General features: G+C 48.6%; 1 protein-coding gene across 2 annotated transcripts in view; it reads right to left on the bottom strand.

Annotated features, from left to right (window-relative positions):
• Nucleotides 1-13,550, bottom strand: part of CHST13 (carbohydrate sulfotransferase 13) — a 30,584-nt gene that overhangs the window by 2,695 nt on the left and 14,339 nt on the right. For both annotated transcript variants that reach the window (XM_027640179.1, XM_027640180.1), the window contains exon 2: nt 2,057-2,139. In XM_027640179.1, the coding sequence (XP_027495980.1) occupies nt 2,057-2,122 (66 nt within the window). In that variant the 5' untranslated portion in view covers nt 2,123-2,139. The remainder of the gene's footprint in view (nt 1-2,056; nt 2,140-13,550) is intronic.

Below are 13,550 nucleotides of genomic sequence, written 5' to 3'. Positions count from 1 at the left end.
GCTAAGATTCAGGTGCACTCTCACTGCTCCCTGAGGGACTGTAAGTTGGTTTGGGAGGCACCAGAGCCTGTGAGAGGCAGGGTTTGTAAAGCTCCTTAAAGAAGTTGGGATACTGAGACAAACTGCCCAGCCTGTGGATGATCCAGCAGACTTATCTCCTTCAGAGAGGCACTAACACCTGGGCAAAAAGCTCCTGCAAGGGTTGAACCACACTCAGACCCTTTTGGATCTCATTTCCACAAAAGAAAGAACCTTGTCTGGGTCACTTTAGTGACTACTTTCTCCAGGAACCTGCATGGGCAGTAATCTGAGACAGGGGTAGGAGAAAGCATCTCATCCCTGCTCCTTCCAATAGGGGGATGATAAGGGAAAATGCTCAGATGGAGGAAACGCAGGTGAACAGATGCTAACTGCCACCAAAATATGACTCTGACATTGTTAGTTACTTGGTTATGAAGAAAATACAGCACCTAGGGAGGTGATAACCATGCTGAAGAGGCATTCTCATGGTATAACGTCTTGTGACACAGCTAAACCTTTCAATAGAAATTTCTTTTGTTTGAAGCCTCCCTGTAGCCTTTTAAAATTGGAAACTCTTTTTGCAAGGGCTTAAAAAAAAGGCATTTTAACAATGTGATTTTTTTTTCAGGTGTTTTTCCCTGCACTTACATAATTCAAAGCTATTGGACCAGAGAGACAGACAGACAGACATTGTCTGCAGGCATGGCAACAAATAAATGTGACTACTTTTCAACAGCCACCCACTGGAATAAGTGCACATCTTGCAGTTATTTCAGAGCAAAATTGTTCCCTTCATTTTCTTCTCTTTAAAAGCCAGGGAAATTAAGCATGACTTTTAAGGAAATAACACCATGACATTCCAGCAGCATTAAGGTTTGCCGGCAGTGTGGTCGAGGAAGTCCATATTTGCCATTTTTCAGGGAGCAAACATACTTTGGATGCTTATAGGCATAAAAGCATCAACCTAGACAGTAACACAAAGCATCACATCTGGAGAGGAGATCCAGCTCCACCTGCATGGGGCAGTGCTGATGGGCAGTGGGGAGGCAGTGGGGATGGCAGCCCACTGCAGGGACCACCAGCATCGTCCTATGCCCTGCAGGAGATGACAGCCCCACGGACATGGGGAGATGAAGGGCACATTTAGTGGCTGGGGCATGTGGCAAGGACCAGCCTGTTGCACCAGTTGGAGGGTGGTTTCCTGTAGGACTTCCTGCATGGAAGCTGTGGGCGAGGATCCCTCTGCAAAGACAAGTGTGGCTGCAGGAGGGGAAAACTGCCTGCCCAGAGGGGAAACACAGCAGAAGGAAACAAACACCTTCTGCAGTTTCAACCACAAACCCCACTGTGAAGGGCAAGCAGGACACCTTCCCTGATTCCAGCTGGGATGCAAGTGCTCCCTGCTTCAAGCAGCAGTCATGGCTTTTCCTGCTGCAGACCCTTGCATAGGGAGGGACCCACTAATCCCACCTGGAGGAGTGTGATCTCTGCCCAGGCTGCCAATTTTTCAGGAGATGTAGCCGGCACAACTGAGGGTGATAAACAGGCCTGAGATGTCCCAGGATTGTAAATCCCTCATGGCTGAGTACATAAAAATATATATACAAAAATATTTAGATATGCATATACGTATGTGTGTGTGTATATATGCAGCACCCAACACAAAACCATCTATCAATTATTAGCTCAGAAAGGGCAGCAATGATGCTCTTTCCCTGCTATGACAGCCCAGAGTTGGCTTTGAATTCTTCAGAGGGTGAAATCTCCCAGGTTTGCCCACCTATGGCTCAGCCCACTGGTAATGAAACCATTTGCCCGAGTACCAGCAAGGGCCATAAGTGGTTTGTATCAACAGTTACTCCCCAAAGCAGTGTGGTCTTGTCTTTTGGACACAGCCAGAAGTTCAGGTGTGAGGACCTTGGGGGTGGTTGATGATGGCACAGTGTCCTGCACACCAGAGGGGTGAAAGAAAGGGTCAGTGCCCAGCACTCCACTCCATCTTCACCTCACCATCTCCATCTCCCCTTCCCCTTACCTGGTAACTCTCATACAGGGCCTGGAGTGGGCTGCGACCGGCCTTCCCCTGCCAGGTGGAACTCATAGCTCCGTCTTCTGAGGCTGGAAAAGGAGTGAGAAAAATCAGAGGGGTTTGAAGAGTCTGCTTCCCTCACCTTCTCTGGAGATGCTCAAGCTGGAATAAGGCAACATCCCCTGAGAAGAGACAAATCCACCAGGTTCTGAAAGCAATGCTCAAGCAATGCTTGTCCCTCCCTCTTACATTTTAACAAAATCTGCAGCTAGGATTCAAAAGATCCAGACCTAATCTTTAACAAATAAAAGACCATAAATAAAGATTACATCTTGTTACAACTTCAAGAGCAACTGGGAACAGTTTGATCCATATGCATTTGGGAAATGCCACTGTGTGCAGGCTGCATTGTTGAGGGAATGACCCAGGAGGAGATAAGACCTCGGTCAGCATTGCCAGAGCCCTGTGAGGGATGAGATGGTATCTGTGCTTGGCAGAGGGAAGGGGCAGATCCACCACCAGCAGCTCTGTGCTGAGCCCCCCCAGGCTCAGAGTTTGCACTTCCAGGCTCAGAGACGTGGACAGTAATAGAGAAATTGGTCAGGTGCTTTGTCTGACTAGTAAATCAATTTAAGTTCATTTTTGCTATTTATTTTTTTTCTTCCCTTCTAAACCAGCACCATCTCCTCTGGTGTTTGAAGCTGAAGACAGCCACCCAAGCAGTCATTGCCCCTTCCCTGCCCTGCAGATTGGCTGGTTTCATTTCAGAGGTTGATTTGCAGCAGCACCAAACCCAAGGCTGGATCTGGCCAGGTATGAATGTGGCACCGGACACTCAGTTGGTGATAGCTGCTCCAGCTCTCATGCTCATGAATTATGTAGGGATGCAACCACCTTCCAGGTTATGAAGCATCTGCTTCAGCTGCCATTCCTTGGCCCTAGAGACCTGTTTCCAGCACAGCATGAGCAGAACCATGTGGCCTGGATATCCCAAACCTAATGCAGGGAGCCAGCCATGGCAGGAGCACAGGTTCTCGCTTGCAGTAATACCTTCAAGCAGCTGTCCCACAACTCACTCTGCTTTGTGTCTCTGACCCTCCCTGCTGGCAGAGGATGTCACAAGAGTTTTCACATGAGGTTTCTAACCATGGGTATTGTGCAGGCCTAGACTTGGTTTCCACAGAAGAAATCACACTCATGAGTTTTGAAAAGAAAAAGATGTTATTTCTGAAGGGGATGATAGGAACCATTGTTCAGGAGATTGTGGCCTGGGAGGCTCTTCCAGTCCTCCAAGTTCCTGGGAAAAGCATGTGACACAAGCCATTTCTAGCAACATGAAGGTTTCTAATAGAGGGGTTTTGCCCGACAGTTTGAGGCTCTGGATCTTTTTGTTCACTGACCATCACCAAACAAAACCAAATTTGTTATACAAGCCCCAGATGGCATCTGTATAACCAAAATAACCAGTAGGAAAAATCCAGATCCCATCTCCATTTTCATGTGCTTGTATTTTGCTTAAATGAAAACTGCTCCAAAGCACGAAGTAACCAGGATCTAAGCTAAAGATATTCATTCCTGGAGCTGCAATTAAGAGGAAGTGACTGCCTGACCTCACAAGATTTCATCAGCAGTGCCTGAATGCTTGCGCGTCCGTGGGAAATGACACTTCCTGCAGGACTGGATTGATCAAGATGTGACTCAACGAGAAGTTACAGTTTCTTCCTCAATCCCCTGTATCAGTTACCCCACAGGAGGGTGAAATGGCATCTATGCTAATGAGAGATAAGCAGAAAATCCAATGTACAGTGCTGGGCTGAGATGCTTGTCCCAGAGGGGCCTCGTTTCACATTTCCAGGCTCAGCCCTCTGCAAATGACAGGGAATGAGATCAGCCCTGAAAACTCAACTTGCTGCAGCTCAAATCTGCGAGCAGAGACCATTAAACTTGAGTCTCTTTCCTGTCTGGGCCTGATAAACTCCCGTTCGATGTAGGAGAGTGACCCCACTGTGGGCTGCCTGCATTGCCCTGCACCACAGCAGACACTGGTCCTATATTTAGTAAAAACAATGCAGAGGTGTTTGTTTTCAAGATTAACACGTGCATCAACCAGAACCTTTCTCACTAGGACAGAAGCAAACCCTGGGTGGTTCAGGCTGACTTAAAGCTGCTAGAAATGCAAATAGCTTGTGGTGGTGCTGTGCAAGTGGGTGGGGAAACGTCCCAGGGAAAGGCTTCAGTGCCTGGTGCAGCGTCAGGTCACGGCCCTGGAGGAACACTGGCTCAGCAGGAGGCTGTTTGGGCTGAACAAAAGGCAAATCTGCAGTAGAGCAGGGAAGGGAGCAGAGGTTGGGCAGGTCACCTCCATGCTCTGACCTTTCAGTCCTCTTTTTTTCAGAGGAATGAGCCTGGCCAGCGGCTGCTGCACCTTGCAGGGCTTGCCAGTAGCCCCAGCAGAAATGCTCCAAAAGGGATTTCCTCCAGCCTTTCCCCAGCACAAGAACTGTTAGAGAATGAGACATCTTCTCTGGTTAGCAGTAAACCCCCTGGGATCCCTGTTATGCTCTTGCTGCACAGAGTTCCAGAACAAAAGGGAAAGAGGAAAAAAAAAAGGAAAAATCCCCTGTCAGGTTGCTCCCGTGCAGCTGGAGGAGGCCTGGAGTGCTGAGCTGGCAGGGGGAAGATGCCAGTACTCCACACTCACTGCATCCTGATGTGCACTCCAAAGCGATGACACCATCCCTGCCGGGGCACTGCCAAACCCTTCAGAGTGTCTGGCCCAGTGGTAGGATTTTACAAGGCTCCACTGCAGAAAGTCTCCCCCCTCAGAAACTGTCTGCTCTCACTACACACAGCGTCCCAAGGAGGAAAGCAAACGGGATCCTGGCTGGGCCACAGCGATGACTTTTGAAGCCAGTGTTAAGCACCACGGTAGATTGGGAGATGCAGCTGCAGCCCAGCACAGCTCCATGAGGCACTGATGCATGGGAGGGCAGCAGCTGGGGTGTGTGTGTGTGTCCCATGGGACCAGTGTCCATTCTCTGCAGGGCTGGGTCAGAGTGGCTGCAGGTGCCTGTGGCCAGCAGCGTGTGCATGAACAGAGAAAAGCCCAGGCTGCCTGCGCTCAAAGCATCCCAAAAACACGTGGGATGACCTGGCAGAGCTACACTGGCCATCACAGTGGTAAGCAGGCCAGGGCTGCTGTGATCCTCTTGAGCCAGTAGCAGGCTGTAGATGGTGATTTAGCAGAGTCCAGCCCCACTAAGATCAAGCTTTGTCATCTAACACAGATCTGCCCCATGACCCCAAGATGTGGTCATCTCTTATTCACCATCTTTCAGCCCTGACACCTGTAACATCACTGCTCATGCACTCCTCTGCCAGTCCTCCCCTGTCACCAGACCTCAGGTCCTCATCATGCACCTCTATGAACACAGCTCAGGCCCAAGCTGAACACAAACCCCCACTTCCCCAGCTGCCTCGTCCCAACCACCTTATCACTCAAAAAAAAATCCCACAGCTTGTTCCCATTCTGTCGTTTCTCCCTATTTTGGGACTCCAGTTTGGGAAGGCCAAGGAATACTGAAATAAATGACAGTGTTGAGGAGGGAGTATCATCCGAGTAAATCAATGGTTTGTGCTGCATTTTGGCACCATGGCCTTGAGTACAGCAGGATATTCCATCATGGAGGAGCTGCCAAGATCTTCACATCCTGGCTTTTCTCCTGACTTTACAGCTTGTTACTGAGGTTCCCAGATTCCACCACATGCAGTGGTAATGGTTGGAAATTTAGCATTGCCACAATTGCATCTGAAAGCAGTGACGCTGCTTAGCCAAGGCATATCAACTTTCTCAAGGGGAAAAAATATCAACCCTTGACAGCTGCTGGATCACTATTTGGGTAAGAAGTATCAAAACAGTGTGTATCTGTGATGCAAATCCAAAATGTTTTTCACTGAGACGAGCAGAAGGAAGTATCACATTTGTCCTTTGCATCTTCAAAGTGTGAGACAAGGGAATAGCAGTGATGCAGAGCAAGAGAGCAAAACTCCCATGCTAAGAGACCCTGACCAGAAATCACCAAATGAGATGAGCCTGAAAGGGAGCTCAGGCACATTTTTGAGTCTCCTGTGCAACACACGCTTTCAGACTTTCCCTTGGAGCTCAAAAAGGCATCACACGCCCTCTCTCCTTTCCCCCTGCAGCCCAGACTTTAGTGCTGTGCCATCACAACTGAAATTATTATCTTGCAGTGTGACATCAACGCAGCAGCAGGATCTGAGGTTTCAATGACTTGCCAGCTCTCACTGGAAAAGGGAACAGATTTTAAAGCTGTGACTATTTAGGTGTACTAGCTGATTACAAAGACAGCCAGACATGTGTGAGGTGAGGGAAGGACTGGATCATGCCCATTCCAGACCTCTGGAAGCACCAGTGAAAGAATTTGCTGTTTTGGCTGCAGAGACCCTGAAGAAAGGAGGGAGGTTCTTTCTCTGCAACCACAACAGCAAATCCAGTGTCTGAGTTGAAAAGTTTGGCCAGGAGACAGGATTCAGGCAGCGACAAGCCTGCTAGGCTGACATCAGCATTACTCAGGCTTTAGAGAATAGTCTGAAGGAAAGAAAACAAATACAAGATGTGGGTGCAACTGAGAAATAAATAAACATGGCACTTACCAAGCACAGCTCATACCCAGGCAACCTTGCCTGTGAATAAAATAAGCCATTTCTGTAGATCAAGCCTATGTATCAGATCTTCACCCAGATAAACATAGCACATGAGATAAGACACAACACAGGAAACAAGTACTTCGGTGGAAGATGAAGTTTAAAAGGAGAACTGTAAAGGACATGAGCAACTAGAAAGCAGGTGGCACGTAAATGAGAAATACTGGGCAGAGGGCAGATTTCTAGTAAAATATCTCCCAGATCGGCTTTGGGATTAATACTTTGGGAAGGACTTGACATAAAAATAGAAAGATACTGATGACAGACAAAGCATTGAGAAAGGTTGCCATGGCAAGGAGAGACTGAAACACCAACAGGGAAAGTTCGTCCTGGACCAGGGGAGTGGAAATTTAACAGGATTTAATTTCACAATGTTGGAATTCAGCTGTGTCTTCTACTTTGCTGCTGGAAGTGGCAGGAGGTCCCAGATGCATTAGTTCTGGGCTATCAGCTGCCAGTGTGACAGTCATAAAAAAAAGGCAAATGAAGTCCTGAAACATATCAGGTGAGGTATTTGCCATAGCAGCAAAAAAAGCATGAGTACTATTATCCATAGTATTGGTGACCCTCACCTGCTGTGCACTGCCAGCTCTGCTCTCCTGGGACAAAGGTAGATCCAAAGCTGCTGATAAGGTGCCAGTGATCCCAGGACTTGCTGCCCCATGGGAGGCTGCAAGGGCTGGATGTGTGTATGAGCTGAGCTGGGACGTGATTATACGCTGGGAACAGGCCAGCAGAGAGTAATGGGAGGTGTTTCACACACAGGACATCTTCATGCCCACTTACTCAAGCGCCAGATAGGAATAGGTTTGGAAAACTCAGATCAGAGGGACCCAGTGGCCAAGACAAAACAAGGAGGCATCCCAACTCATTTTGGGCAGGAGGATGAAGATTTCAGGCATTTTCCAGGCTGGACCCCAGGGCCATGAGGAGCCAAAAACTCCACTTGTGGTCTCCAATACAAAACACTGGAGAGGGTTAAAACCTGGAGGAGATTCAGTGGTGTCCAGCCAAGGGAAGTGAAGAGACAGCACATGTGCTTACACATGAGCAGGCACCCCAGAGGCCCTGAGGAGCTAATCCTGACCCCACCGCTGCCTCCCGCTGCTGTCTCACAGCCCCAGCTTCGCTTCCTGTTGTGTCTGTGCAAAATCTAAAAAAACCAGAAAAAATAATTGTGGTGCCTGAAATGATCAGTGTTAATTACAGCCTGTGACTGCCAACGGGTGAGTGGGATAGGTGCTTCTTTGTTCTGTAGGAAGACTCATTTCTCAGGGCAGACCCTCTTGGAAGGGGATGTTCTCTCTCAGACCAAAAAAAAACGCTCCGAACTCAGAGGAGGTGCTATTATTGATGAATTCTGAAAGGAACATAGGAAAAGATATTGGTGATAGGAACTGTCTGCCTAGAACACATGGCATGTATGCAGCTGAACTGCATTCATGGGAGAAGGAAGAATTTACAGTGGGAAACAAATTATTATATTACCCCTTTTTATCAGAAAGGGAAACAACACCCAGAGGTCTATGAAGTAAAGGGTTTAGCACTTGCTTTAAGTCAGTCACTAGAAGAGCCAGAAATTAGGACCTGAATCTCTTTGTGGGCACAGCAGTGAGCTTCTCCAGACCTTGCTGACTCCTCTCCAGCATCTGTCTCAGGCGATGAGTGAGTGCTTCAGCCACAGCAGTGATGGCTCACTCATCCCTGACTGCAGACACTCAGCTCTGCTTCATGAAGAGTCTCCTCACTATTAAAATAATGCACCCAAGAGACACAGAGAAGGATCCTGCCATCTAATGTATGAGAGGATATTGTGACTGCTAGTCGAAGCCAAACCCAAGTTGCAGCCACTGGCTGCTGAATCTGTCCAATTTTCGATTTTAACATCCAAGCAGAACAAAAAAAAAAGAGAAGGAAAAAGAAAATAGAGCTTGGCAGCAGCAGTATTAGATCCAGACAGTTCCTTCGGTCTGAGCTCAGTTTTCCCTCCTGCTTTGATAGCAAAGCCTGGGACATGCAGCTGGACACAACAACTGCATGAGGATGGTCCAGGGCACAGCAGTCAAGAAATCCCACATGGAACCACAGTCCTGGGCAGTGGCCAATGGTCCACGTGAAAAGTCCTGCTTGGAGAGAATCAGAGCTATTGGGTCAAACAGCACCATCTCAAGAAAGCAGTCTAATTCTAGGAAGATCTGGCTTTTATGCTTGGGCTCCTAATGGTGGAGAATATATTTCCTTAATTTCTACCTAAGCACAAGGTCTGATTGTTGTTTGTTGGTTTTGTTGTTGTTGTTGTTGTTGTTGTTTTTAAAGATAGCTACTTTTTAAAACAAGGGTGATGTGGAAATCCAAACACCAAGATTCCACAGAGAACTCCAGATACACTGGCTTAACGCTGGGGAAAGCAGTGACCTCTCTTTGTGTAAAAGATGACCAAATAAGTGACTATTTGGTTTCTCACATGCTACACTTGGCTGTGAAGAACTGTGGTAATTTCGTCATTTACAGACCTAAGCAAGAATCTCTGAGAATTAAAACCAAAGCTCATTCCTATTTTAATTCTTACTCAGAGGTTTTGATTTGGGAATGGAAATTTTTGGCTCCAAAATCAAATTAAATTTTTGGCTTCAAAGAGGCAATCAAGTCTCCTTAGATTCTCGTGACTGCTGATTCTTACTGCATTTAGAAAGTCAAGGATATAGACAAAAGAGGCTGAATTAAAATGCTTAAGAAAGGAAAAGAAATCTAACAGAGCCACATGATTGATTTGCTTAAATGCATTCTTCAGCTTTGTGAATTCAGACACAAACACCTCCACCAGGGAGCTGCAAGCGTAAGGAGGTGTAAGTGCAAAGGCTCATCTGGGTGTTTGCACCCAGAATGCTCAGATGTAGTGGGCAGCATCCATGCCCCATTCTGGCAGGCAAATTGGCAGCAGAGCACATACACGAGTAAGAATTTTGGGGAGAGAGAACATGTTATGGGGAACAGCAATATTCAGAGAAGCACAAGCAATGGCAAGAAGTAACCAGCCCTGTGGAGAACAACCAGAAGAGATGTTTTCCAGTCTTTTCCCCCTGCCTCTCAAATGCAAAGTACTGCTCCCCAAGAAGAGGAAAGCTCAGATATCAACCTGTGACAGCCCCCACCTTGCACAGCTTCCACATGGAAGTGAACAGATCCCTTAGGAGCAATCCCTGTGCTTGACCTCTTTTGTTCATCCTGGGGCTACCAGCAGGAGGAGTGATGGAGGGGAGCTGGCATCAACTCACAAACTACGTAACTCTAACATTTACAATACAAACATGCATTTCTTGTTCCAGACCAACATTCTCTGCAACTCAGGAAATGCCCCTGTGGCCCTTCCCACTTTTGCTCCTCTTGTCACGGTGTTTTTCTCTCCAGTTATGGCTTGTTCAGTGTGTTCTGCCTCATGACAATGTCCTCTTGCAGAAGCTCAGCACAAGGACAGGGAATCACCTGTTTCCATCAGCAAGTGAGCAGTGGGTGGCTCTCCTGTGCAGGAGGTTATGTGGACACAGGTAACAGGTTGCCACCTAACACAGCCCTGTGCGGTGTGGTCACAGGCAGACCCACCGCTGGCTGCCTCCAGTATTTTCCTGGATGAAGAAGCCAGCAATGTATAATCCAGGCTATTCCTGACAGCCCGCCCTCGGCTCTGCAGGCCAAGCCTCAGTGAGGGCTGGCTGCTCTACATGACTCTCTGCTGAGGTAGAGGCGGCACAGAGTCTGTTGGAGATGTCTGTCTCGGCTCACTTGTTAGGGAAAGGGAATAATTCTCCATTCTCCATCAGACCTTTCCCCTGCCAGCTCCTCCTGCTGCCTTACAGCAGACTGACAACCTGGAGCATCCTGGGGAGCAGCAGGGACCTTCTCCTCACTTGCTCCAGAGTGTTTTCAGACATTGGAGCAGAGCAAGGGGCAGGACACCGCTGAGCTGACTAGCTATGGATGGCTGAAAGAACTGCACAGAAGCCCATGCATTCACACCAGGACCCAGTTAAGGCCAAAATCCTGTACAACTCTCCCTGGAGGAATGGGCAGTGGGAGCTCCAGGACCTCCAAGGGGAACCCAAGGTCTGCAGCTGGTTATACCGCTGCAAGTGTCCTTCCCAGATAACCCGGCCAGGCTAATGTATCTTATCAGAAGGGCAGGGCTGTCACCTTTGGGATTCTGCTTCCTTGAGCAGATCAGCAGGTAGGCACATCCCTGTGCCCTGTAAAACTATCCATCACATGATTTAGCAGCACTGCTCCATGTCACCAGCTGAGCCACAACCCTCAGGCATTGGCATGGCACCAGGAAGCTCAGCTGTCCCTCTGAAATCACTGGATGTCTTTTCACCAGCACTGCCTCCTAACTCTCAGGATAAGAAACTGCCTCAGGTATGTTGTGTTTGGATCATACAACTCTGTTTTCAAGCATAGCCACCACCTCGATGTTGTCGGCCTGCTTATAACCCATGGCAAAGCCCCATCTCCAGCCAGATGTCACCTCTCACAAGGACAGCCCCCAGAAGCACAGGCAACCAAAATATGTCTGTTCTCACAGGGCTGGGGAGCAAAACATACATATAAGCCTGAAGCTCATCTGCTTGTCCATCAGAGGGCTTAACAAAGGGTATTTAATTTCTCTTACCACTACAAGACTGCTGCTATGAGTTTGTATAAGGCACTTCCCAAATAGAACCCACATGACACAGTGGGCTAGAAAACACAGATCTGATCACTTTGGGACTGAGCAACAGAACACTGGATGTTTTGGTTCAGGTGGTCCAGCACACCCTTGTTTAAAGGCCCTGCTGAATCAGCCAAATGCAGGATTGTGCCCAGAGAGACCCTGGTACCATCTGCCCAGCCTGAGGGGACTGCTCCCCATGGGAAGGCAGAAGGCCCCCTTTGGTGGTTCACATGGTCCTGACTTAACGATGTTTCATTCAGCAGAAATTAAACCGAGTGACTTGAACTTGGCTGGATCAGACAGAATCGAGTCCCAGCAGCATGGGGATGCTTGAAAGCTTAGCTCAGGCTTTTTTCCCAGCGCTGCACATTTTCTCTCATCCCCCCCTAGACCTTTTGAAACAGACAAACCAAGTAATTAACCCCCCCCCCCTTCCCCGCCTCCCCTCACCTCCCAGCACTTAGAAACTGTGGAGAACTAAACAGAGATGTGTTGGGAGAAGGTTACCCACAAAGCTAAGGGAAAAACCACAAGCAAAGCAGCTTGGGGCAAACCTGAGTGGGGCAAGACAGGACGTGCACATGAGGAGGTTTACACAGAGAACCAGCCCACGTACAACAGGCACAACGAGCTGCAGCAGGGAAAGACAAATCATCTCTCCCATCAGCTTGGATGGGTGAACCTGCACATGTTTGCATATGGGAGAAGGTGGTTTTGCAGCACCACAGGCACTTGGGGTCACTTAGAAGTGATGTTTTAGCCACCATAATAAAGTACCATTTCAGGGTAAGATAATGGAGGGACGCAGAAGAGGCATGAAGGCTGCACAATGGTCCACCATCTTCCTCTTCTCCAGTACCTGGCTAAAATATATTCCATTGCTATGGAGCCAATGGAGGGGTCCTACCAGTCTCTATCATGCAGACCTCCCTTCCCTGAAAATCTCTCCCTTTTCCCCAAATGACTCTTGTTTTTCTGGGAAGCTACTTGAGGCCAACTCCAAGCAGCCACAGATGGCTCCAGAAGGGTGACAGAGCACCCCATCCCCTGAACCTATTTTCACCCCACGTCTCTGCTGACAAAACATCCCCAATAACTCCTTCCCAGCCATGTTCCTCAGAAGAGGCTCCACAGGCAGTGAGGTGACACAGCTCACTTCTGAGGAGGCACAGCTGTACAAACCTCTTAGCCAAGAGGGAAAGGGGGATTTCCCAAACTCCTTCCACCAAATGCATATGCTAAATAGCTACTATCCCCTGGGACAAACCCTTCTGCAGCATTTTCTGCCCCAAGCCACACAGTTCCTACAGGCACAGAGATGTGGAGGTATTTGGGATCCCCAGAGCTCACCATTACAAGATGTGCATGGGCAAGATGTCCAAGACTACTTCCTCTGGGAAGCAGGTGAAAGGAGGTGTCGCATCCTAAAAATAATACCTTTGTTTTCAGCAATCACCCCCTTGCAGCTTCTTCAGAGTCCCAGGGCTGTGTGGCACAACTGGGTGGTAATGGCAGCCAGGCTCCCTGGCACTGATGACATTCTTCCTCTAGCCAAGAAACACACTCTAAAAGGGGACAATGAGTCACTGTTTTACATGGGATAACTCGACGGACCGCACAGCCTTTAACAGGAAAAGTCATTCACTCCTCCAGGGATGTGCCCTGCTGGCTGGAAGGCAGCAGTCCATGGGCAAGAGAGGTACAAGGGGAGTGCTGCCTCCAGGAAATGTCAATGCAGGGTGTGGAAGAAGGTCCTAAGCTATTCTCTATGGAAAGTCATGGATGGGAAGAGCTACGCAGAGGGGTGAGTACATGTCCTGTTCTAGTTCCAGCCAGACAGGGAACAGTCAGGCCTGCCAGAAGCAGCAGTGGCTGTGGTGAACGTCTGGGGGTGGAAACACATGGCCCCAGGGAACTGAAGCAGGACCAAAAATCCAAGCACTCCTACCTCCACCTGTGCATAAGATCCCTGACATCTGTGCACAGTAATCCACTGCATCCCTGTACCTGCGGCTCATGGGGCTGGAGTGCCTCTGGCATGCTGCACAGGGGGATGGAGAAGAAGCAGAG

The sequence above is a fragment of the Corapipo altera genome, unplaced genomic scaffold (assembly GCF_003945725.1).
Source record: "Corapipo altera isolate COAL_440 unplaced genomic scaffold, ASM394572v1 55, whole genome shotgun sequence".
In the NCBI taxonomy this organism is placed as follows: domain Eukaryota; kingdom Metazoa; phylum Chordata; class Aves; order Passeriformes; family Pipridae; genus Corapipo; species Corapipo altera.
This window is presented reverse-complemented; position numbering and strand designations above follow the sequence as displayed.